This window comes from Carassius carassius, chromosome 30 (genome assembly GCF_963082965.1).
Source record: "Carassius carassius chromosome 30, fCarCar2.1, whole genome shotgun sequence".
In the NCBI taxonomy this organism is placed as follows: Eukaryota; Metazoa; Chordata; class Actinopteri; order Cypriniformes; family Cyprinidae; genus Carassius; species Carassius carassius.
Window position 1 is genome coordinate 18951386 of NC_081784.1, and position 27036 is coordinate 18978421.

Sequence of the window (27036 nt, forward strand, 5' to 3'; positions counted from 1 at the left end):
GGTTTGTCGATTTATTATGTCGTTAATAGACACTGGATGCGCATTTGTTATTTCCAAATTATTTATTTAAATGCTCAGAGCAAAAAATATTTATTCGTTGATTTAGATGGTAAGTTGTATTTTATATGTTTGATTTAAAACATAACTAAGACAAATACATACATACAAATGCAATGTTTTATGTACATTATTCTACAATAAATAGACCAAATGAAGCACGCGATTACCTCGGAAGGAATGAAACTGAGTTCGCTTGTTTTAGTGAGACAGTTAACGTATTTTGAGCATATTTTACAACGTCAGATGGCTAGCTTTTCTACGGAGATCTGGCAACATTGGCGCCAAGACCCGCATTGACCTCATTGGCCAGGGTTCACAACTCACAAACCATTTCAATTTTTCAAAGGCAGGTTATATCCATTTAATATCTGTTTCTAGAAGAAAGCTTTTGTAAAAAAAAAAAAAAATCTATTTAGTATTATTATATTAAACAAGCCTCAACTGCTTATGCACATCATTTAGGATGTGTGTAAAACTACATCAAGTCTAACGTTAGCTTTTTTCGGATATCTGAACGCTACTCAATTTGATTGGAGCTCATGTGGTGGCTCGCAGTGTGGCAGCGCTTCATCGGTTTCTTCCCGGTCAGTCCTGTGACCTTCATACGCAGACACTAAAACACGCCCCCTGCTGGCTGAATTCAACCAACAGGAAGACGGAAGCAAATCCCGACCGCTTGCAAACTCATCGCTTGAATCACAGAGGAGTGTACAAGGGCATGGGCCAAGAGCTGAGGACTATGACTTCTGTAGATAGTTCATAAACCGTCAGTGTATCACCTCTCTACGTGCACTCAGCGTTACTGTAAATATTACACTAACGTTTGACGCTTTATATATTATATTCATCCATATAGACGGGAAGAGAATGGCATCGATTCTGCTCACCAGGTCTCGGACTTCTTTGCTGCAAACATCTAGGTCATTAAAGCACGAATTCAGAAAAGGTAAAACTGATATTTGTTAATCACGGGATAGATTTGTATGTGGTTACATTTATTGTTTTTTTTTCAACACCATTTTTATGGTTAATATAGTAATTCCCTTTCTGCCTTTATGTATTGAAACGGGCAGCGAGCCTTATATGAACTGTCAAAATGCACGTTACATATATATCAACCAGTTTTATTTTTATAGCAAATGCGACAAGGCCTTGCGACTTTAACACCACCTTGTTTCGTTCTCCGTGTTATTCAATCCGGGCATTTTAAGACCTGTTTTAAGACCTAAACTGCTGCAGATGTCTTATGAAAAAACTCCCTCCTGACACTACATTGTTTACTTTAAATCATAGAGTTCGTAATGAGCTCTCAAACTTGGCCGGCGAGATCACGTTATTGATCAACTGGTGAAATAAGAGGCTTAAGTGATTAGCTAACAAGCTAACTGTATAGCATCACAGATTTAATCAGTCATAATCACCGAGAACCGTCGATTTAAACGTCGTCGATTTAAACGTCTTCCTGTGCAGAATGTATGAGGGATGCGTCCAGTGCACGAGCACAGATAATGGTGGCGTCAGTATCACACGTGCTTGCGCGTTTATGTCATCGTGCTCTGTTACTGTAGTTCTGGAAAATAACAGCGCTGTAACCTATGGCTGTAACTCGTGTTGACCGCTGGTTGGTTTTTCGGCTCGTTGTTATGTTCAACACGCGAGTCGTTTCCACGCTTTTGAAGAAACGTTTGCTTTTCGTTTAATTATGGAGTGCTTCTTTTTAAATTAGACACTTTATTACAGGAAATAAGGTTGCTGGAGGCTGCTGGAGAACAGAAGCTCTTGTCCTTGTGTGCACTGGAGGTTATCTGAGGACAGACTGTCCACTTCCTTATTATCGATGCCATACCTATACCCAATTTTACATAATTATTAAAGCATTTGTCTAATTTATAAAAAGGCCTTTATTTAATGAAAAGTTCGGCTTGTTGAATTAACTTATTTATAAGCCTTTTTTCCCTTTCTGGGGCCTGAAATGGAGGAATTTTTGTCAATATTTTGCTGAATGTGTTTTTCTGCTGGCACCTTGGCTGGTTTAGGCCAGTCATGGATAAATAATGATAATAAAATCGCCAGTAGGTGGCAGCAAGTCCCTGTTTTAATAAATTATTTATTGAATTATTTAAATCAAACAATTCGTTCAAAACGGCTGATTCTATTAGAAACGAAACAAGTCCATCTTGAATGGGTCTTTGAATCACTGGTTCACTCGATTCATTCAAAAACTGATTAATTAATGGAACGAAACATCATGTTACTCTGCACTGTTGCATAAAATCAACAGCACACGTGCTGATATTTAGAAAAGTGCAATGAATGTACAAAGTTATATATGTATTTTTTCTTTCATTGCTTGAATTATAAGGTTGTTTGAACTATATTCTAATAGGCTTCATCGGGCAGTTAATGCTTTTGGACTCTCAAGATGTGCAAAGTCGATGACTGGATGATATAATGTTTGATTTTACTCAGATATTCAAAAGAATAATTCATAATTTTTATTATTTTTCATTTTTATAAAAACAACTATTGGTCATTCATGAACAACCACATAATTTCTTGTGTTTCAAGGCAATCCTTTGTTTCACGATCCATCGCTTATATGGACTGAGTTGTAAAGTTTTCATTGTCTGTTTTTATCCGGCCTTTTTTTACTTTTAATTTCCTTGATTAGATCAGATTAGATAATATCTTGATATATAACCAATATTAATATTTATAATAATTAAATTTTACAAATCAAAGTCTGTTTAATTCAACCTTGATAATACATTTAATTTATAATTAATTGAAAAATAATTCAGTCATACTTTGTTTACATTGTTTCTTTAAGTAAATATATAAAGAAAAATTACACAGCACAATTCAATGGTAATAAAAACAACACATCTTTGGACCTTGGAACTGTAGCTATGGCCTTATACCTTGTCAAAACGAAATAAAACATGCTCTTTTGCTTGCTTACTCAACCTCAGAATTGCTCCCACAATCTCTAATTGATTTCGAAATATACTTGAAGTGCTTCCTGAGAAACCCCAGTAACTCTTTCTTTCTTTCTTTCTCGAAGCTAGTCTGCAGAAGTGAGGCCTGGCAAATGATTAACCGCAGCTCTGCTTGACAAGCCTATAAATTAGAGGTCTGATCTGAATATGCATTGTTAGGTAAACAAATGCTACCAAGAATAGCTTTCATAGCATTCAGACTTAATATTCAGGATTGATAATATGGATTATCATAAAAAAAGAGTTAAACCTACCAATAAGCATGACGACACTGGTTGTTTATTCTTTCCCTGCCAGCGTTTGTTCTTTTTTTCTTAAGTCATCTCTGTTTAAAAAAAAAAATAATATTTTTTTATAAAGTTTTTTTCTAGCTTCAAACAATCTTTTTTTATTAACACTTGAATGTGGGTAAGTTTCATGAAAAAAGCTACATTTTAAACAAAAAGGAAAAGATCGCCATTAACACATCCAAAGCTTGCACGGTTCTATACAATTTCCTGGAATGTTATTTGATTGGGTAACTTTAGACAGTTTTGATTTATATGCTGTTAATGCATGATGTTCGTGTTGTTAATCTGTACTTTCAGTACTCTTTCACAAGATGCTTCAGAGCACCCCCTTTTGTATGTCAGTGAAAACATGAAAGAATGACATTGATGCAACATGCACAAAATATTCAGAAAAGTTTATTGTGTGATAAATTTGCAGTGAAGTCTTAAGCCAGCATTGTATTTTGCCAGAGATGGGGTTATCTTATCAGGACATTAGCACAAAACATCAGGCATCTACCAAGCTGGTTAAATGTACAAGCACATACTGTGACTTGGCACAGGAAACCAACATGAGGAAAAAGACAAAAACTTTCATCTTAGTGAGGAGGCGGGGTTGACCCCGTTGCTATGTTTGACACAATCTTTTGAAGACTGTGATTGGTTGGTTGTCCAAGAAGGAAAAAAAGAGTGATTTTAAGTGATTTTATTTTAATTATAGGGTCTATTCTAATTCTCACTTTGAATTTACATGCGTAATTTTTCCTATTTGACCATTCTCTCTCTCACACACACACACACACACACACATTATATGTGTGTATATAAATCCTTTTTTTATTTACCATGCTTTTAATTTCCTATAAGGTATTTGTTTGGCTTAGAATGATAAAAATTGTTCCACTCTTTCCAATTACAGTGATTGCTGTCCTATTTAAGTGGCGGTTTGAATGTTGGTTTTAATGTATCAAACATGGAATCAAAACCAAAAAGGGCGAGAAAGCCAAACTTGACAGAGGAACAGTGTTTACTGTTAGCCCAGTTAGTGGATTAACACAAGGCCATTCTTAAAGGAAAAATTTGGGCCGGGTGTCACAGCAAGGGACAAGAAGCAGACATGGGAGCGTATAGCACAAACTATTAACAGGAAGTTGAGTGGAAGGAAAAAGTGTGGAAGAGAATCGATTCGAGAATTTGAGTGAATTTCACAAGGAATGGACTGAGGCTGGGGTCAAGGCATACAGACATGACATGGTGCATCTTGGCTACAGTTGTTGTATTCCTCTTGTTAAACCACTCCTGAACCACAGACAATGTTAGAGGCATCTTACCTGGGCTAAGGAGAACAAGAACTGGGCTGTTGCCATTGGTCCAAAGTCCTCTTTTCAGATGAGAGCAAGTTTTGTATTTCATTTGGAAACCAAGGTCCTAGAGTCTGGAGGAAGGGTGGAGAAGCTCATAGCCCAAGTTGCTTAAAGTCCAGTGTTAAGTTTCCACAGTCTGTAGTGATTGGGATGCAATAATCTGTCACCTGCCCACACTGCCAAAAGCACCAAAAGTTGGTTAAATGACCATGCTGTTGGTGTGCTTGACTGGCCAGCAAACTCACCAAACCTGAACCCCACAGAGAATCTATGGGGTATTGTCAAGAGGAAAATAAGAGACCACAAAATGCAGATGAGCTGAAGGCTACTGTCAAAGAAACCTGGGCTTCCATACCACCTCAGCAGTGCCACAGACTGATCATCTCCATGCCACACTGAATTGATGCAGTAATTAAAGCAAAAGGAGCCACTACCAAGTATTGAGTTCATGTACAGTAAATAACACTTTCCAGAAGGCCAAAAATTCACAAAAAATGTTTTTTTTTTATTGGTCTTATGAAGTATTCTAATTTGTTGATCGTGAATTGGTGGGTTTTTGTTGTATGTGACCCAAAATCATCACAATTAAAAGAACCAAAGGCTTAAACTACTTCAGTCTGTGTGCACTGAATTTATTTACTACACGAGTTTAACAATTTGAGTTGAATTACTGAAATAAATGAACTTTTCCACAACATTCTAATTTTGTTTAGATGGACCTATAGTTGGAGGTGCATTATGTCACTTTTGCCTATGACTAGAAAAGAACACCTTGATTTGGATGCTCAACCAATCAAACTGTTTTAAATGTTAACTCTGTTTTTTAAACTGGGATTTTTTTTTAATGATTTTAAAAATGACAATTCACCTTTTAAAGGCTTGATTGTCCTGTTGAATACACAGAAACCTTTTCTGGTTTTGATTCCTAACACAACTCCATTGAAGATTGAGATGTGGAAATGTTTTTTAGGTATTAATTAAACCCTGGGTTTCCAGGAGGTTTACAAAAACTTGAGAGATGTTTTTAGGGCTGTCAAAGTTAATATGTGCTCTTAAGAGGGAATGGTCACCCAAAATTAAAATTCTGTCTTCATTTACTAATCAAGTTATTCCATGAAATGTATTTCTTCTGCTGAACAAGTAGATATATTTGAAGGTTGTGGATAACCAAACAATTTCTGGGCCCCATTGACTTCCTGTTCAGCAGAAGGAACCAATTTGTACAGGTTTGGAACAACTTGAGGGTAAGTAAATGATGACAGATCAAATTGGGTGAATTATTCCTTTAAGATAATATGTTTAATGTCTTTTTTTTTTTTTTACTTTCACATTAACCAAATTACTATTTATTTTTTACTTTTAAAAATACTTAATTGGAGTTTTATAATAGCGAGTGGGAAAAAATCTGCATATTTTGAACAAAATAATGGGTACGTAGTTAGATGCACGTTAACTTTATATTTTCCAGAAAATAATTAATAGGATAATAATAATAATTTGCTTAAGTACTGTACAGTAATAATAGAAAAGCACAATTTGTTGCCTTTATAAAATTTGAAAAAAAAAATCAAATGTAAGGGTTCTTGGAATCAAACTGTTTGAAAACTCCTGAATTAAGGTTTTTGATGCATCTAAGTGCCTCCATCGCTCTGTTTCTGGCACAGCTCACACCTGGGACCTTACCTTACGTACCTTCATTTGCGTGTCCTTTCTCTTGGCAGTGGTGATTTTTTTTTCTTCTCTTGTCTGTGTATGCACCACTGGCAAGGGACCAAGCATTTTCCCTGTCGTTTTCTGAGATCCTGTGCTGGCTTGTAGTCTGTAGCACTCTTCATGACCCCTTTATGTTATATCATATCATCTGTTTTTATTGTTGTTGTTTTTCCATCATGCACAGATGCATGGACTTCCTGGAGCTGTATTGCATTACGCTGTTGGTCCATACTTCTTCATGGTGATCTCATAAGTGTGCTGTATGATATCATGATATCTAACTGCATATTTTCTTTACTCTGAATCTCTTTCAGGAAAGTTATCAGAAAGCGCATGCTTTAACTGCACTGCACTGCGGTTAGCCACAAACAGGTAAAGTGAACCGATTATTAAATTATAACTGGGTCAATGACATGGTTTTTTATTTATTTATTTATTTTTTGTCTGAATCTATTTGGAGAAAAGTAATTGTAAAAAAAGTGTAAATAAAAGTGTAATTCGTATACTATGGCATGAATACATCTCTTTTAAGATGAGCATATTTTTGCTATCTAAATTTTTGTCATTTTAAAAAACATTGTCTTTATTTATACTTTGACATTGGGTCTTTATTTAAAGATTGTTTGGGCCGATGCATGATGTCTGTTTTTCAGCAGTCCTGGTGTTCTTGGAGGCAGCACCTGGCCCCATGCCTCATCTGCCCTGTACCTTGACAGTTCATCTGTTCTTCAGCACCGCTTGTCCAGGTCACCTCGCCTGTTCTGTGCCACCTTAGTACGTGACCCTATTCACACCCACTCCACATACCTCAGGACGCTAGCCTGGCCACAGAACACCCCAGTCCGGTGGGTACATACAACAGGCCCCCTTCATGATGATTCAAAAGTAGAGCGTTCTTTACGTTCACTGAAGGATCGGAATAAAAAGCTTGAGGAGGGTGGACCGGTGTACAGCCCAACGGTAGATGCCGAACCTGTGCGACTGACAATACGCCAACGTGTGATTGATGAGGTGAAGCACTACTATCACGGGTTCCGTCTGCTGTGGATAGAAACGACTATCGCTGTTCGGATGCTCTGGAGGGTGCTGAATGGACACATTCTGTCACGCCGAGAGAGGAGACAGGTAAACATTAGGGCTGTCAAGTTTTTCTTTACTTTTAAAAGAGAATGCAAGGAAAACTGTCATAATGTACCACTCTGGGCTTGCCATTTGACCTGTCAGTGCTTAAGTAGTTGTTCTTGGTGCAATATAAATTGTTTATCTGTCATTACCCTATGGATTTAACCCAGTGTAATGTAATTAAGTCATGTGTAGACGGATTTGGGGTGGGTGGTTAGCATACTTCCGTAGCTTAATCCCAGTCCTATAAAGTCTTGACTGGATCTCTTTCTGTAGTTTAATGATTTAAATTAGTGCCATGCTGAGTTTTCAGGGAACAGCAGTTATAGATTACTGATTAGTCAGGAGGCCAGAGGAACCCCGAGACACATTAACCAGCTCACATGGGACTAATATGAATCTTGAGGCTTTTAGGATATAAACTTGAAATAAATTCTAGATTTTTAGATATATTGAAATCGAAATCAGCTATTTAAAATTGTAATATTTTTTTCATTATATAACAGATTTGTTGTATTTTTCTAATAAATGCAGCCTTGGTGAGCATTAGATACTTTAAAAACATTACAAAATCTTACCGACCCCAAACTTCATAGTGTAAAAACAAGGTTCCTGCTCATCTGTGTTATATTTGAGGTTTAAAGCTCACAGCAGATTGCAACTATCAAACACTGTATTACTTGATCGTCCTGTTAGCATAGTGCTAATGCCTTCCCAACCTCAAATTCTCAGACAGTTGCATGACTCTGTCAGTCTGTTGTAAAGTGACACTAATGTGACGCATATAATCTTTAACTGTTGGAGGCCAGTACGTACTGGAAACTGCTCAGGCTTTGTGTCACTCTGTCATTCTCTTTGAATGAACTGTCTGTCCTTGGGTTGCTGGGATATTAATGCCACCGTTACATTTCTCCTATCATTTCTCTGATGTTTGGTTTTACTCTGGTGATACTACTGGTTATATAGAAACCACCATAGAATTTGGTGTTCTGGCAAACATTTTGAAAACATTTGCTGCAAGCCATCATTGTAAACATTAAAGTGTTACTATGATTGTTTATACTTCCTTTATTTATTTTCTTGTGCTTTCTATTAAGTCTTGTGCTATTTTCTTTTTTTTTGTTTAGTTTAGTTTTTTACAGCATTTTGTTCAAAAACATCTACAGCTTATATAATACTCATGTTTAGGTAGTCATAGTTTGTTGTTATCAAGAGCTCACTTGAGGTTTTCTTTGTTGTGAGCTCTGTAAACATTAGCATCGCGAGGTATGCTAATGTCTCTCTGCCTCAGCTAGCATCTGTCGCACCTCACTCTTGCTATTCTTCAGACCTGCTTCATTCTTAATCCTGCCTATTCACAACTGGCCTCGCACAGTGTGGCTTCCTCACGTCAGTCAGTCATCATCAACCCCCTTCCCAAGCCCTCTGTCCTGCTCTCTCCCGGCCACTTCCTTTGGAATGCCTTCACTCTCCATCCCACTCACTCGTCCCTGAATATTTCACACTCCAGGCTTCCCTGTTTTCCTCCTCTCTCTCTCTCCCCCTTGTGCTCTCTCTCTCTCTCTCTCTCTCTCTCTCTCTCTCTCTCTCTCTCTGCCTGTGCTAATATACATGTCAATGGGCCGAACACAAAAGCTCTTTTCAGGCCTGCCTGGTTTAAATTCTTCTTTCCCTATAGGACCGCTGACACCGAGGTGGAGCTGAAGCTCCTTTGTTATCTAACTTCTCATTTTCTGAATTCATCGGATTTCATCAACTTTATTATATTCGATATTACATGATTCAGATTCATGGTTTTCATGGAGTCTCTGGTTTTACTCACATTTCAGAAATTTTTTTTGTCCATTTTTTTATTTTTATTTATCTTATTTATTTATTTATTTGATCTTGTTTCGTTTTATTGTACTTTACCTGATGTCTCATATCTCTTTTAACTTTCAAATAATTTTATTTTACTTTACAGGAGGAGTGAATCATGCATAAAACACATCCAGTTTATTTTTTCACCAAAAAAAAAAAAAGGAAGTTAGCGTTAATATGAATGTTTTTACGACCGTCAGTATTTCTTATCTTTATTTTTATTTTATTGTATTATTATTATTCTGGTGATTCCCATTCTCATTTATGTAAAAAATAAGTATTGTAAATTATTATATTTAAAAGCATACATTGAAAGCATTTAAACAAACATGATGTAAAAGTGCCTCATAATTTAAATATTGTATGACAATAATGATTTGTGTGTGTGTGTGTGTGTGTGTGTTTGCATTATAATAAGAATAGATGGAGATCAGACTGAACGTCCTTAATTGTCATGAAAATAATGTAGAAAATCTTAATGGCTTTTTAAACAAAATAAGCTTCTTCCTTTTGATTTTGGGGTGAGCTAGGAGCAGGACATGGGGTGCTTGACAGGTGTTGTGAGATTCACCCAAACAGTAGAGAGGAAAATGTCTTTTCACCACCCAGCAGGATCTGAGCTCTTATTTTACATTCTTATATAGACCTGACAGAGCAGATCATCCTGTAAAATCAGTTTTTAGTGTTTCATGACAGGGATATCAGAGGTTTACTTCATTTTTAGTTCTAGAGATTAGATTTTCCACCACTGATCAATTTTTGTATTTCATCACCAAAGCAGCAATCTGTTGACATCACTGTCTGTTGTGTTAATTGCAGTTCCTGAGGACATGTGCAGATGTCTTCCGGCTTCTGCCCTTTCTGGTCTTTATCATCGTTCCATTTATGGAGTTTCTGCTTCCTGTTGCACTGAAACTTTTCCCAAATATGTTGCCATCCACCTTTGAGACGCAGTCCAAAAAGGTACGCTGAACTTTGGAGTTTTAAATCTATAAAGACCTTAATCATATTTCTGTCCTAGTCATACCTCTTATACTTATACCAAACCTATTTGACCTCATATCATACAGGTGCATCTCAAAATATTAGAATAGGATGGAAAACTTTTTATTTTTTTGTGATTTAATTCCAAAAATCAAACTTTCCTATATTTTAGATTTATTGCACGCACACTGAACTATTACATTTTTTTTTTCATAAAAAAAAACAAACAAACAATAAAGAAATGTTCAAGATCTCCAAAGCAAGTTTAATTATGCACTCAATACTTGGTTGGGGCTCCTTTTGCACGAATTACTGCTTCAATGCGACAAGGCATGAAGGTGATCAGCCTGTGGCACTGCTGAGGCGTTATTGAAGCCCAGGATGCTTTGATAGCGGCCTTCAGTTCCTCTGTATTGTTTGTTAGTTATTGTTTGTTAGTCAGATGTTACTTATCTTCCTCTTCACAATACCCCATAGATTCTCTGTGAGGATCAGGTCAGGTGAGTTGGCTGGCCAATCAAGCACAGTAATATCATGGTCATCAAACCACTTGGAAGTGGTTTTGGCACTGTGGACAGGTGCTAAAGTCCTGGTGGAAAATGAAATCAGCATCTTCATAAAGCTTGTCAACAGATGGAAGCATAAAGTGCTCCAAAATCTCCTGGTAGAAGGCATTGGCTTTGGACTTGATAAAACACAATGGAGCAACACCAGCAGACGTCACGGCTCCCAAAATCATCACTGACTTCAAAACTTCACACTGGAGTGGCTTGGTTCTCTGGTTTCAGTCCATTCCTTGTGAAGCTCTCCCAAGTTCTTTCCCAAGAATCGGCTTTTCCTGACAATCTTCCCAATGCTGTGGTCATCCCTGCTTCTTGTGCACCTTTCCTACCACACTTTTTCCTTCCAGTCAACTTTCTCTGAATATATTTTGATACAGCTCTTTCACCAATGACCTTCTATGGCTTACCCTCCTTGTGGAGGGTGTAGATGATCGTCTTTTGGACAACTGTCAAGTCAGTAGACTTTCCCATAATTGTGGTTGCATGTTCTAAGCTAGCCCAAGAGGTACCCAGTATTTATACTCAAAATTAATCAAACTAATCAAACTCAAAATGGAATATTCTAATTTTCAGAGATACTGAATTTGTAATTTTCCTAAGCTGTCATCACCATCAGAATTAAAACAAAAAAACTCTTGAAAAATTTTACTTTGTGTGCAATGAATCTAAAATTTAAGAAAGTTCGCTTTTTTAAATTAATTTACAAAAAAATAAAGACATTTTCAATGTTGCATCTCTATATCTCTCTCACGCACACTGTGCTTTGCAGGAGGAAAGACTAAAGAAGGAGCTGAGAGTGAAGTTAGAGATGGCCAAGTTCTTGCAGGACACAATCGAGGAGATTGCACTAAGAAACAAAGCAGCCAAAGGCAACGTGACTGAGGAGTTCTCCACTTTCTTTCAGAAGGTAGATCATAGTCATATGTTCAGAACGCATCCTGAAAAAACAACTACTGCTGCTTCAAGTGATTCAAAACACAGCTCTTTATTTCCCTCTTGTGGTGATTTTTATGAAATGCTCTTAGATGAGCATAATGAATGAGAGCTTTTTTGAACAAGAACTCCCTCTTTCTTTTTCCCTTCTTCTCTCAGATCCGAGACTCTGGAGAGAGACCCAGTAATGAGCAGATCATACGTTTCTCTAAGTTGTTTGAGGATGAACTGACCTTGGATAATCTGACACGACCGCAGCTGGTGGCTCTGTGCAAGCTGCTGGAGCTGCAGTCCATCGGCACCAACAATTTCTTGCGCTTTCAGCTCATCATGAAACTCCGAGCCATCCATGCAGACGACAAGGTTAGAACCTGTCCTTACTCAGCTGAAGATGTGTTGTCATATACATATACACACACACACACACACATATATATATATATATATATACACACAGTACAGACCAAAAGTTTGGAAACATTACTATTTTTAATGTTTTTGAAAGAAGTTTCTTCTGCTCATCAAGCCTGCATTTATTTGATCAAAAATACAGAAAAAAACAGTAATATTGTGAAATATTATTACAACTTAAAATAATAGTTTTCTATTTGAATATTCTTTAAAAAAATAATTTATTCCTGTGATGCAAAGCTGAATTTTCAGCATCATTACTCCAGCCTTTAGTGTCACATGTAACATCCAGTCTATCACATGATCATTTAGAAATCATTCTAATATTCTGATTTATTATGAGTGTTGGAAACAGTTCTGCTGTCTAATATATTTGATGAATAAAAGGTTAAAAAGAACTGCATTTATTCAAAATAAAAAAAAAATTCTAATAATATATATTCTAATAATATATTTTCTTTACTATCACTTTTTATCCATTTAACACATCCTTGCTGAATAAAAGTATTAATTTTATTTAAAAAGAAGAAAGAAAAAAAATTACTGACCCCAAATTACTGACCAGTAGTGTATATTGTTATTACAAAATATTTATATTGTAAAAACATAGCTTTTTTTTTTTTTTACTTTTTATTCATCAAAGTATCCTAAAAAAGTATCAAATGTTCTGAAAAAATATTAAACAGCAGAACTGTTTCCAACTTTGATAATGAATCATAATATTAGAATGAATCTCTAAAGGATCATGTGATAATGATCCTAAAAATTCAGCTTTGCATCACAGAAATAAATGATAATTTAAAGTATAATAAATTTAAAAAAAAATATTTTAAATTGTAATAATATATCACAATATTATATTTTTATTCTGTATTTTTGATCAAATAAATGCAGGCTTGATGAGCAGAAGAAACTTCTTTCAAAAACTATTATATATATATAATATACAGTACAGACCAAAAGTTTGGACACACCTTCTCATTCAAAGAGCTTTCTTTATTTTCATGACTATGAAAATTTTGGATTCACACTGAAGGCATCAAAACTATGAATTAACACATGTGGAATTATATATGGAATTATATACATAACAAAAAAGTGTGAAACAACTGAAAATATGTCTTATTCTAGGTTCTTCAAAGTAGCCACCTTTTGCTTTGATTACTGCTTTGCACACTCTTGGCATTCTCTTGATGAGCTTCAAGAGGTAGTCACCTGAAATGGTCTTCAAACAGTCTTGAAGGAGTTCCCCGAGAGATGCTTAGCACTTGTTGGCCCTTTTGCCTTCACTCTGCGGTCCAGCTCACCCCAAACCATCTCGATTGGGTTCAGGTCCGGTGACTGTGGAGGCCAGGTCATCTGGCGCAGCACCCCATCACTCTCCTTCTTGGTCAAATAGCCCTTCCACAGCCTGGAGGTGTGTTTGGGGTCATTGTCCTGTTGAAAAATAAATGGTCCAACTAAATGCAAACCGGATGGAATAGCATGCCGTTGCAAGATGCTGTGGTAGCCATGCTGGTTCAGTATGCCTTCAATTTGGAATAAATCCCCAACAATATCACCAGCAAAGCACCCCCACACCATCACACCTCCTCCTCCATGCTTCACGGTGGGAACCAGACATGTGGAGTCCATCCGTTCACATTTTCTGCGTTGCACAAAGACACGGTGGTTGGAATCAAAGATCTCAAATTTGGACTCATCAGACCAAAACACAGATCTCCACTGGTCTAATGTCCATTCCTTGTGTTCTTTAGCCCAAACAAGTCTCTTCTGCTTGTTGCCTTTCTTTAGCAGTGGTTTCCTCGCAGATATTCTACCATGAAGGCCTGATTCAAACAGTCTCCTCTTAACAGTTGTTCTAGAGATGTGTCTGCTGCTAGAACTCTGTGTGCCATTGACCTGGTCTCTAATCTGAGCTGCTGTTAACCTGCGATTTCTGAGGCTGGTGACTCGGATGAACTTATCCTCCGCAGCAGCGGTGACTCTAACAGTCTATTCAGTAGGACTATCAGCTGTGTATCCACCTGACTTCTGCACAACACAACTGATGGTCCCAACCCCATTTATAAGGCAAGAAATCACACTTATTAAACCTGACAGGGCACACCTGTGAAGTGAAAAGCTCATCAAGAGAATGCCAAGAGTGTGCAAAGCAGTAATCAAAGCAAAAGGTGGCTACTTTGAAGAACCTACAATAAGACATATTTTCAGTTGTTTCACACTTTTTTGTTATGTATATAATTCCATATATAATTCCACATGTGTTAATTCATAGTTTTGATGCCTTCAGTGTGAATCTACAATTTTCATAGTCATGAAAATAAAGAAAACTCTTTGAATGAGAAGGTGTGTCCAAACTTTTGGTCTGTACTGTATATATATATATATATATATTAGGGGTGTAACGGTACGCAAAAATCACGGTTCGGTACGTACCTCGGTTTTAAAGTAACGGTTCGGTTCATTTTCGGTACAGTAAGGGAAAGAAATGCAAAAATTAAACTGCAGGTTGTCTATTACTATAAACCTTTTTTAACTATTTGTTTAGACTTTTTTTAAAGACTTTTTAATAAAATAAATTAATAAAATATAATTTATATTAAAATAAAAAAAGAATAAGAAATAAAATACTGCTGCAAAGTTCTCCACTAAATAAAATACTCTCAGTCTCAAACCAATATCATATAATAAAATATAATGAAAAATATAAATAAATAACTATGATTACAGTGCAGCATTACCAATCCCAGCTTGTAGGCCTGCTCATATTTTAAAAAATATATAACTTTTCCAAAGTGTAAAGTGCAGCATCAACAGTTTCGCGGATTAATTGCATAGCTTAACCATAATAGAGGGAAAGTTTATCATTGACAGGACTGAAAAAGTTTAACAGGGCAGAGAGAGCGAGAGAGAGACAGAGAGAGAGAGAGAGAGACAGAGGGAGAGAGAGACAGAGGGAGAGAGAGAGAGCGAGCAAGCGAGCCCCTGCCGCACGCTCACCATCTTCAAACAACACGAGCGCTGTCTTGCTCTCTCTTCTTCGCGCATAATAATCAATTGACACGATGGCGATGACACATATGCATTTAATTCATTCAGATATGCTGATTTGCTGCTCAATATTGAAAGCAGTTTGCTTAATGTTTTTGTGACAGTTTTTTTTTAATCTAAATCTTTTGTGACATTATAAATCGCTTTTGATTAAAGTGTTTTCAGTGCTATTGTATATACTTATATTTTTTTCAACATCAATGCATAGTGACCACAGCTGTTAAACTTCGAAAAGGAAAAAAAAGCACCATAAAAGTACCGTATTTTCCGCACTATAAGGTGCACTTAAAAACCTTTAATTTACTCAAAAAACGACAGTGCGCCTTATAATCCGGAGGGCCTTTAGATATGGATCAAGGCGCTCTGTCAAAATGTTGACATTCCCTTTAGCACAGCTCCATCTAGTGGATGCATTACGCAAACCCAGTCAAACGTTTGACTGCAGTATCTTCTATTCTACTTCTATTCTATTCGCCTTATAATCCGGTGCGCCCTATATATGAAAACAGTTCTAAAATAGGCCATTCATTGAAGGTGCGCCTTATAATCCGGTGCACTTTCGGAAAAAACGGTAGTCATAATGTTGTAATGAATTTAGTGTATAAGAATTCTGAAGAAATGAAAACAATTATCATGAATCGTATCAGCCCAAATGTCTGTATCAGCTAGCTGATTTTCTTTGCATGTGTATGTGTGACGGACAGCTGATAGCAGAGGAAGGAGTGGACAGTCTGAATGTGACCGAGCTGCAGTCAGCATGTCGTGTGAGAGGGATGAGAGCTCTGGGTGTGACCGAGGAGAGACTGAGAGAACAGCTTAAACAGGTGACACATGCTGCACTTTCCTCTACAGTCATTTCTTCCTAGTAATACATCTTCTCATCATGTATTTCACATTTCTGATCATGTTAGTGGTTGGAGCTGCACCTCAATCAGCACATCCCCACATCTCTGCTCCTGCTGTCCCGAGCCATGTTCCTGCCAGACACGCTGTCCCCTACAGACCAGCTTAAAACCACACTACAGAACCTGCCAGAGATTGTGGTATGTACTGCACTATGTATATATATTACAAACAAAATAGGTTCATTTTACAAATATACATGTAACAAGTGCTTCAGATTTGTGTAATGTCTGTGTTGTCCATTTGTGCATTCACAGACTAAAGAGGCACAGTTGAAGGTAGCAGAGCTGGACTTCTCTAAAGTGGATAACAAAACCAAGCTGGAGGCCACGCTACAGGAAGAGGCAGCTATCCAACAGGAAAACAGAGAGCGGGAGCTGGAGAGACTGGCGGATGCTGCAGAGAAAGAAAAGGAGCAGGCCGCACGGGTCATTAGTCGCCTTCAGTCTGACAGTGATTCCTGGTCATACCTGTAGTATAGTTGAAATGTTCATAAAAGGTTTTCTATGTGTTTCTAGGAGGCTGAGGTGGTGGAGATGGAAGCAGAACGACGTGTGGATGCAGAACATGCTCTCTCCAGTGTAGACGTGGCCATCCATTCAGAAAAACTACGAGATACTGCACCGGTGCTGGAGGGTATTAAGGTAAGATAGTCTCTCTCTCACTCACACACATACACACACACACACAAAAAAAAACAAGAGGTGAACAGACAGTTTTCTCTCTTATATCTAAAAGAACCCTTATTAAACATGGTTAAAAAGAAATAAAATCTAAATATTTGTATGAAAACTTGACATTTGTGAGGAACAGAATTTTGCATTATGATTGAAAATTTGGGGTCAGCAAGTTTTTTTTGTTGTTTGTTTTATAAAGAAACTTCTATTTAGCAATGATGCATTAAATTAATCAAAATTGAAAAAGTCATTTACAATGTTCAAATATTGCTGTTCTTTTGAAATTTCTATTCATTAAAGAATCCTTAAAAATATTTTGACATGGTTTCTGCGAAAATATTAAGCAGCACAACTGTTTCCGGCATTGGTAATAATAAGAAATGTTTCTTGACCAAATCAACATATTAGAATGAGGAATAAATAGCTTTTTAAAGTATATCAAAGTAGAAAAAAGTTACTGTAAAGTGTAAAAATATTTCACAGTATTACTGTTTTTACAGTTTTGATCAAATAAAGGCAACCTTGATGAGCATAAGAGGCTTCTTTCTTCTGACCCCAAACTTTTGAAACAGTAGTGTACATTATTGATTATCTGTCAAGCATTATAAAACAGTGTTTGTTAATGAGTAATGAAAGCTGTTATAAAGATTATATTATGTTATATTATGTTTTTATAACCCTTTTATGGCAAGTCACGTGACAGTATAGGCCCATTCTGCTTGAATTAGGAAAATTGAAACATCCAATGAATGTGTTGATATATATTTGTAGTATAACTTTCTTTGGCTGAATCATTTAATAAAAAACGGTCCATCTAATTCACCTCTGACTTGATTTTGTTGTAGAACAGGATCTTGTACTCTCATGTCACTAGAGCTGCTCTTTCTCTTGTTTTTGCGTGTTGATTTCTTCAGTCTGAGCAGTGGCAGAAGTATCTGCGTATTCAGGTTAGATGCTGAACTGCTCCCCATCCGGAGATCACCACACTGAGGCTCTGCTCTCCTAGTCACTTTACTGCACGCATTATTTACAGTTTCATAATCAGAACTTTTCAACTAGGATAGAATTAGACTATTGTAATACTTGTTATTTTTAGCATAACAGACACAAAAGAATTACTGAATCAAATGTGCATATTAGTACTCTATGAATAAAGTGCTTTGAAAGAGCAGAAGCTTTTCGTCTGGTTATACCTGTATCCTCCTTTTGACTTCACCCTTACTCTCTGTTCCTTTATAAGAATGTGTCTGTTGTACATTGCATATGCAAAAATACAGCAAATCCTCATGTTGCTCAGAGACCCACTGAATTAACCTTACAATGGCTTTCAGCTGGTTTTAGTGACCCTTCTGTAATCACCTTTGCTGTATGGAAGACCTTCCTTTCCTCTGACTGATCCTCTTCTAAAAGAGCAACCTCTTTATGGCTCTGCATCAGAGTTGGGGAGTAACTAATACTCTTTTCAAAAGTATGACGATAGTTCAGCTGTTCTCAGACTAGCTTCCTTTTTACAATAAGTTACACAACCGTTTAAAAGTTAAGGCAGTAAGGTGTAGATTGACAAAGGATCAAATCAACATGAAAATCACTGATTCATTATGTGCCTTTTGAGTTATGTCTGTGCAGCTGATTATCAAATAGTTAATCAAATTATATAATAAGATGTGTAATTTATGTAGTGTAAAAAGTTGCTTGGCCAACTTCAGCTTAACTGTAGTTTAACTACTTTAAATAATGACTAGCTTGAACATTGTTAACTTTAGTGGAGCCATCCCACAGTGGAATAGATGATGCTTTGACTAAATAAGTTACATGGTATTCCCATCCATTTTGTATATATTTCCTCATTAAATTTGTTATTTTGGTCAGTTTCCAGAGCTAGCATCTAACTCGCACTAAAATGTTAAATCCACCACTGATTCAAAGGTTCCCCAACCCTGCTGTGCATGCATGGAAATGTGTGTGTGTGTGTGTTCCCTGGAGAGAGTGTTGATGGACACTATGTGTGCCATTTGTCAGGGAGAGGAGATCACTAAGGAAGAGATTGACCTGCTGAGTGACGCCTGCACCAAACTGAAGGAGCAGAAGAATCTCCTCACCAAAGAGAAAGAGGAGCTGGAGGACCTTAAGGATGATGTGCAGGAGTACAGCGAGGTGTGTACCATAAACCAATGGTCCGGTTTCATTTTCTGACATTAACATTTAAACATGTGATGTCCACTATGTCTCTCTACAGGACCTTGAGGAGATCAAGCGAGAGCTGTCCAAAACGGGACAGGAGAAAGTGGTGAAGGAGTCTAAAGCAAGTCAGCGTCTGTCGAAGCGGGTCAACCGCATGATTGGCAGAGTGGATAAGATCATCAGTGTGCTGGAGAAGGACAAGATGATGCTCGACGGACAGATGGACAGCGGGACCACACCACCAGTTGGGTAAGAGATCTTGATTTGCGTGAGTTTTGCTGTTTGTATGGAGTTGGTTTAAATGGTGATGGTGGTTTCTGTGTGTGAGTGTTTGTCATCAGTAATGCATGATGGGATGTTGCAATCGACACAGTAAAATGGTGGTGGAAGAATAATCTTAAAGATTGTAAACAACAAGGGTTCCCAGTCCAATTGAAAATAATTGTTTATTGTTTTTTTTTAGATTGTTCTTTGAGAAACATAGTGACTTGCCAAGGTAAGGACAGGAGAGACCTCTCGCCTTCCGTTTTGTTTTCTCATCAAAAGCGTTCACTTAAAATATGGACTAAACACCACCAAACACTAAACACCACCTCAGGGACGTTTGACGTGTTTTTTTTTTTTTAAATCAATCAGCAGTCTGCTTGTCATTTCCTTTACTAGTATTTCTTTAATTAATGCGGATAATCAGTTTTGTGATTAGGACTGTGCTGTGAAATCTTGTTCACTCTAGGTCTCAGTGCTGCAAATTTAAGATGGATCACTTATTTTAAGGGCCTTTATTTTTGTCTTCTGTGAAACTACAGTTAAGGCTTGTATGATTTAGTCAAATTCTTAAAGATTAGTGAATCATTTTCTCCAAAACTCTTTCGCTCACAAACGTTTATTCTGGGAACCCTGCACGGCTGTCTTGGCATGCGATTGGTTGATCCGGGGATTTACTCGTCCTCCACCATCTTACCCCTTGTGTTATCAAGTAACCGTTCCCTGTATTCAGTCTGTGCCTGTCCTACAGGGAGAATCTAATAAGCATCAACGAGCTCATTGGAGTCATGAAGCAGATCCAGAACATCCCTGAACACAAGCTGCTCAGCATCGCAGACGCGCTCGACGAAAACAAAGATGGCAAGATAGACATCGATGATGTCTTAAAGGTAACAAGATGGGACTTCTTTGGTCCCTCATTGATTTTTTTAAGCGTTATAGTTTGACGTTGACATTTATATCTGTTCTGTGTGTATTTGTGTGTTAGGTGGTAGAGCTGATTGATAAGGAGGACATCGATATCTCCACCAACCAGGTGACAGAGATCATGGTGATGCTGCAGAAAGAGGAGAAGCTGCTGGAGAAGGAGAAAGCCAAGGAGAAGGTCGAGAAGGAGCAGGCAGCTAAAATTCAAAACTAGACCCTCCGTGTAGGAATGGAAAAGATCCTAAAGATTTTCAGGTTCATTAAGGTGTTAAAAAGCTTCAGAGTGAGACATTAAAAGGAGGGAACGAAATATGGCCATAATTCACTTAATTCATGGTCATCATATCTTTTATTTGTCCAGTTCGAGGCTTCATGAATTCAGAGATAAATTTTAAAAGAATATTTGTTCATGAATTCTCAAAAAGACTCTCTTAAAGGTGGAGTGTGTCATTTCTGGCACAAAGCAAACTGTTTAAGCGGAGTTGTTGAGCTGGACATAATTACATAAGTGCAACCAATTGCACAAATTTGGGGTGGCAGTATCCTTGTGTCACAGAAATTGTGCACTTCATCTGTAAGATGCAAAAATGTATTCATGGAAAACGAAACCTTTTATTATTCTCCTAATCTCACATCCTAGCAGTGATTTCACATCATTTCCTGTGATCTGACACAATCTCCTGTCTTTGCACATCGCATGTCACCATTATTCCACTACTCATCCAGTTTTATTCTGTTGTATTTTTATTCGATTTTTTTATTCAGTTCACAATCTTCATGAGATCCTTGAATGTCGCTCAGAAGATGTTGATATCTCGCCCAAGTTTAATCAATAACCAAAGAAGCTGATGTTATGCTTGTACATACACATTCAAGCCACCAAGCACTGCTGCTTTTGTCACACAGCAAATGTCTGAAGTAATATTTCAGCACTTGAGCCTTATTCAGGGCAGAAGCTTTTGTTCTGACTTGAAGATGGTAGCTAAGACGCATTCAGTTTTTGATGTTTTTTATTTTAGCTTTTATCTTTTTAGTTTACATTTACATTGTGGCCTTAGTAATCAAATTATCTTGCCCAATGTAAGCTCAAGGGATGAAATTGAGATAATATAGCTATAATAATATTATCAGTTCATCAGTGCTAGTATTTGCATTGTACACTAGCAGTACATTTCTGTGCAGTGGGCATTTCTGTTAGCTAGCTTGAGTTAAAAATAGATCAAATGTGTTTGTGAATATTTGTATGTGTGAAAGAGTTCTGCTGGGTATCTGAAAGAGAAAAAGATGGAGGTCAGTGCAGACAGAATTAGGGTATGGCTCAGCCATACTGACAATATGTGACCAGGATGATCTCTCACTCCTTACATGGAGAGAGCGGCAGCAGATGTTCTCTTAGCAGAGCACCTATAAGAATCGGCATGAGATTCAAATGCTCACTGGTAGCGTGAGTCTGGTAGCAAAGTTTCACAGGGCACATAAGGCAGGGAATGCATCATCTTAACCCTAAACATGTCAGCGAGGTACCAGCATGTCTAATCTCAAAACACTGTTCCTGTGCTGTGTCTCAGACAGAGTCTGGGTGCCTATTTTACATTGTGTCCCTTAAAAAGACAGTTCACCCAAAAATGAAAATTGGGGCATTATTTGTTCACCCACCCTCCAGGCTGTGCCAAACATGTATGATTTTTTTACATTTTATTTCGTAATACAAAATGAGATGTTTAGCAGTATGTTCACAGTTCACACTACTATTTTCCATACAATAGAAAAAAGTCATAAATGTTTAAAATCATGTGAGTGTAAGTAAATGATGACAGAATTTTCAGTTTGGGGTGAAGTGTCCGTAACTTACAGAGGGGACCCCTAAATTACAGTAACCGCATTTAGGCCTTATATATTTTCATGAATTAGTTTTACTATATCGTATGATAGAAAGGGTTCATGTCTGGGTGTGTTTTTTTTAATATATATATATATATATATATATATATATATATATATATATATATATATATATATATATATATATTTTATGCTGATGTGTAATTGCACTATAATTATTGAGAGCTTTATTTTATTTTTTTCCCCCATTTTTGGCTTGTCGATCTAGACTCAGGAAGATGCATGTCATGTCTGTGTTTGCACACAGTGGGAGATATTTTGAGGAAATGCACTTAAATTAATTTTTTGTTTGTTTGATGGAACGAAGTAGAAAGGTATAAAGTTACCTTGCTTATTATGTTTTGTTTTATGAATAATTTTATTATTATTTTTAATTGAGTTCTCAGATTAATTTCTAAAAGATGTGCACATATAAGTGACCACAGATGGAAGGGAGTAAAGACATGATGTAATTGCCCTTGGAAACTAATTTACTGCTTGAGCTAATTTAAACAGATGTGATTTATTGTTTTCCCCTTTTTAAAGAATGTACATTGTGTATTTTGTGGTATTTTCTTGACTATCCTGTATTTTAGAAAGGTTCAAAACCCAAATACTGTTACGCTGGTTAACTTGTAGACTGAGTAATTGGTTGAAATGAGAGTTATATGTGCAAAAATTTTATTGAAAACCAGTATGACTTAAAATAGGAATTGTATTGTTCATACTACCTATGTAAAAATACTATTTACATTCAAGTGGTTCCAAAGTCAAATAAAATGAACTGATCATTAAAGTGTATACTATTTTTTTTTCTTTTTTTTTGACTCAATTCCATGTGCATGTTCATGTTTCATGTATCTTTTTGTCTTTAATTGCATTTTCACCCCCATTGCATTATTCACCTGTCACTGACAGTATGATATCAGATCCAACCTGTCTTCTCTGTAGTAGTGATTAAATTAATCTTACTTTTAATTCAAGTATAACTTCAAATTCACATGGTTATATAATATGAATTCAAGTGTGGTCTGCTTGCACTAGTACACAAAGAGCACCTATTTACAGTTAAGTTTTTTTTTTTTTGACTGAAATGTGCTGTTTCTCTATTTTAGGAGATATTTTTATGGAGATATTATGCTTGAAGATAAAATTTCAAATTGAATTGAGTTCTATTGCTATGCGTGCACAGTTCCCTTTCTTTCAAATTAAGAAATTGAGAGTGCCTTGTTGCATTTGAGGCCACTTTGGATCACTTTATTATTATTATTATTATTATTATCATTACCATTTTGTAAAAGGCATGCTTTTGACCGTATCTTTTAATGCACAGAACGTTTTACCTGGTTTGTTTCTTAACTTGACTGTTATGAATTTTGTCCAACATTTGAATGTAATATTTATAGATGCAAGTCTTGGAGTGTGATAAAACATTTAGGTTGTTCGTAATAATTTAGTTTGAGTAAAAAAATGGCTAAACTTGCCAGACCACTTGGTGGCGCTATAGTCTTACAATAAAAGTAATCCCAGCCATATCAACATGCCACTGTTTGTAACAGTAAATCAAACCCAGTTTGGTGCATCAGTTGAATGATAATGTTATTCATGTTCTCACACCAGTTCAGAATACCATGTGCATTCATAGATCAGAAAAAAAGGTACAAAGTTGTCACTGGGGAGGGACCCTTTAAAAAAGTGCTAATTTGTACCATTTTCTAATTTGCTCAGAAACAACAAGAACTAATAGGTACTTTTAAAATACTAATATGCTCTTTTTAGAGGTAAATTAGGTACACAGATGTACCTTTGGAAACAGCACTGCTTCAGTGACCGCATTTGTATTTATTTTTGAGTTTTTTTTCAGAGAATGTAGGACAACAGATTGTCACAAGTATAACATGCTAGCGCTGGTTGATATACACAACCACTGCGAAAAACAGTTTATAATAAGTGTCTTATATTCAAACAGTCGGACACCCAGACTAAAAAATGACTTGAAATGATCCCATCTACAATAATAACCTGTGAGAACTTGAAGTGGGCTGAATAGCTGGAGGGAGAGTCGCAGTAAATCATGTTGCCCTGAGAGCAAAGCTATGTGGGCCGGTAAGAGGACACTGCTCTGTGTAAGAGGGCTTCTTGTTTGTGCTCACACCTTAATTTCAACAGCTCTTCTCTGGCCAGCCACAGCAAGAGTTTTTATTTTAGGTGTGTAGCATGGTGAAAGATTACATAATGTATATATATTATGTGTTGTTTGTCACTTTATGGACACAGATGTGCTGAGAGCAGTCTAAAACATTAAATGGTACATGCTTTATGATAAGCAATAAACAAGGGAATATCTCCCATGGTTGTTTTTTTTTTATTATTATTTTTATTTAATTTTTTTGTACTCAAATATGTGAGCAGACACAGAGAACTTGCTTCAGCTGTAAACCCTGAAAGAGTTAAATTCTCTTATTCTTGCTATGTAACAGCCTCTGTGTTTTGCAATACACAGTTGCTAATATGTAAATAGCACTTGTAGCTTTGTGTTGGTCACATTTGGCAAAGAATTGTTTTTTGAAATTATATATATATATAACATTGGTTGACCAATCAGAACAGTTGTGAGGCAGAGCTACCTTATTGTCAGACCATTAGGAAAACCTGTTTGGAATTAGTTTCAAACAGTGGTTGCTTTTCTTTTGTTCATATATTAGGACCACAGAATGTTTGTGAGTATGTATGAAGCATTTACATCAGTCAGAGGTCATGCACCATGCTGTATCACCTTAGCAGCTGTGTATTTACTCATATTGCACTATTGCATGGCAGTAGATTTTTCACATAAGCACTTTCACTATGCTTTCCTGCGAGGTGCCTGTTGAATGTACTTTGGTGCAATGAAGTTTTGTTGGGATGGGGTACAGATACCTACCAGAATTTTGCTAAATAAAGAAAGCCAATAATGAATTGTCATAAATGTATGTGCTTCCATTATTGGAAACCTGTTTACTTCAGAGTAAAAAAATAAAGGGTGATAGTGAATTTATATCTCACAGTGTGTTCTGTTTTAAAATGCATTTCAGTTTCCTTTTGTATTTTTGACTCTGATGTAGAAATGGTTTCTATATTAGATAGATTGTTGCTTTGTTTGTTACATGTTTCTAAACTGCTTCAGAATTGTACAAAAAGACATGCCGTGTCAACATAAAATATCGGAGTGTGTAAGATCAATGTGCTCTTGTGTCGACCTGAGATGGAATTACACATCAAATAAAACTGTTTTGAAAGTTTGTCTTTGGAGAGCCGTGTTTTGGTGGGAAAAAGTTGTTTCTTTTTGAGAATGCAGCGGAAAGAGGGCATGGAGGTTGGAGAATGCTCACGGAGCAAACATTTACACTAGACTTACAACACTGAGATGTTGCTGACGTCAGTAAAGAACACTTCACTTCATTCTCTCCAGCTCGCTTGGCTCACACTGTGGGGCACTGAGACTTCAGCTGGGCATGACGAGTGCAGCCGTGTTGTGTTTTGCTTCTGTTTAAACAGGAGCTGACATGCTAGTGGTGATGCCTGCACCGGAGAAGGCTTTGGGTCAGTTTGGGATGAATGTGTCTATTTGTTAAGGGACTTGTGGACACATTAATGTTTTAAGATTTCTTGAAAAATTTGTAGTCTAAAAATCTGTAAAACAAAAAACAAAACAAAAAAAAACATTTTTTAAAATATATATATATATATATATATATATATATATATATATATATATTGTTCTTGTTTTGTGGTGAAATGATTTGGCATGGAAGACCCTGAAGGCTTCTTGCCCCAGTAGTGGGGTATAATTGAGCTTTTTGTGCTATGACAACTAAATTATCAAAACTATTTGGCCGATGCAGCATTACCTGCACACGCTAAACTTACATCTGTAACCATTTCAAAGTTAATGCACATTGTTCTTGAGTGGGACATCTTACTCTGTATGGTTTACAGACAGGAGAATGCTTTTGAATGCTTATATAAGTGTTTGGGCACTAAGGGGCAGTGTATGACAAGCTCTACCTTTCTTAGTAGCACTGGGTCATTATAGATCTTTTATAAATTTATCTCATTCATATCTGTCAGTTTGCTGGGCTCATGCAGGGTCACTCTGTAATGGGAAAACAGCAGAACTGAAACTGCTATGGCAGGGGACAGTATCACACAGTCTTTTACTCAGTAGGTCTGTATGACTCATATGATGAGCTCATTATCACCAAAAAACTGGTTGCATTAGAAATGTCTCTTGTTCTTTCTCTCCTTAATTCTCACCCTCTCTTGTCCTCGATGTGACTGAAGTATATTTTCCAAATGTAGGGATATTATTGGATGGCATGCTGAACTACACACTGCACTCAAGCAAACTCCTCTCTCACCATGAGTTCCCAGTCTGCCTGTAATAATATTGTTCCTCAAACTCCTCTACAAACACATCACCTCTTTACTCCCCGCTCCCCTCAGTTAGCCTGCGTCGCCATGGCGCCAGCAGTCACCAGAACCCTGGCACTGAGGACGGGAAACATGGTTACAATGCCAACCATTGTGGTCAGTAAGAGGAACGCTAATAGGCCAGCAACGATGATCTCCACAAGTCATGAGAATCCAGAGAACTGAAGAAAAACAAATAGTGATGGCCTGCGTAGGAAAAAGACCACATGCAGCAGTCTCGATATCCTGAGGTTTGCCCTGGCTTGAGTTTGAAATGCTGCAATAGGATCGCTTATTCACTGCGAAACATCAGTGGGATCTGCTGTGTATATGCCAGCCCAGGGCCTCATCGGGATCCGCTTTACACATGCAATCCATCAGGTGTGTGTGATGTGTGTCATGCGTGGGTTAAACATACT

The 27036-nt window shown here is 36.9% G+C and overlaps 1 protein-coding gene and 1 long non-coding RNA gene across 4 annotated transcripts; both read left to right on the forward strand.

Annotated features, from left to right (window-relative positions):
• Window positions 1-724: 724 nt before the first annotated feature.
• LOC132110827 (mitochondrial proton/calcium exchanger protein-like) lies at window positions 725-20555 on the forward strand. Of its 3 annotated transcripts, none has more exons than XM_059517824.1 (15): window positions 725-1006; window positions 6720-6777; window positions 7062-7530; window positions 10207-10350; window positions 11704-11841; window positions 12027-12230; window positions 16037-16156; window positions 16244-16375; window positions 16493-16663; window positions 16754-16879; window positions 18932-19066; window positions 19149-19342; window positions 19557-19589; window positions 20109-20247; window positions 20346-20555. In XM_059517824.1, exons 1-15 carry the CDS (start codon window positions 928-930, stop codon window positions 20496-20498), a joined length of 2295 nt encoding a protein of 764 aa, XP_059373807.1. In that variant the 5' UTR covers window positions 725-927; the 3' UTR covers window positions 20499-20555. The 3 variants fall into 3 exon arrangements, with proteins under 3 accessions (XP_059373807.1, XP_059373806.1, XP_059373808.1); XM_059517823.1 differs by having other exon boundaries at window positions 7059-7530; window positions 20346-20554; XM_059517825.1 differs by lacking the exon at window positions 19557-19589 and having other exon boundaries at window positions 20346-20553.
• Window positions 20556-23906: 3351 nt separating this feature from the next.
• Window positions 23907-24723, forward strand: LOC132110828 (uncharacterized). The gene is made up of 2 exons (XR_009424685.1): window positions 23907-24652; window positions 24687-24723. It is a non-coding gene; the product is annotated as an uncharacterized LOC132110828 (long non-coding RNA).
• Window positions 24724-27036: the final 2313 nt, after the last annotated feature.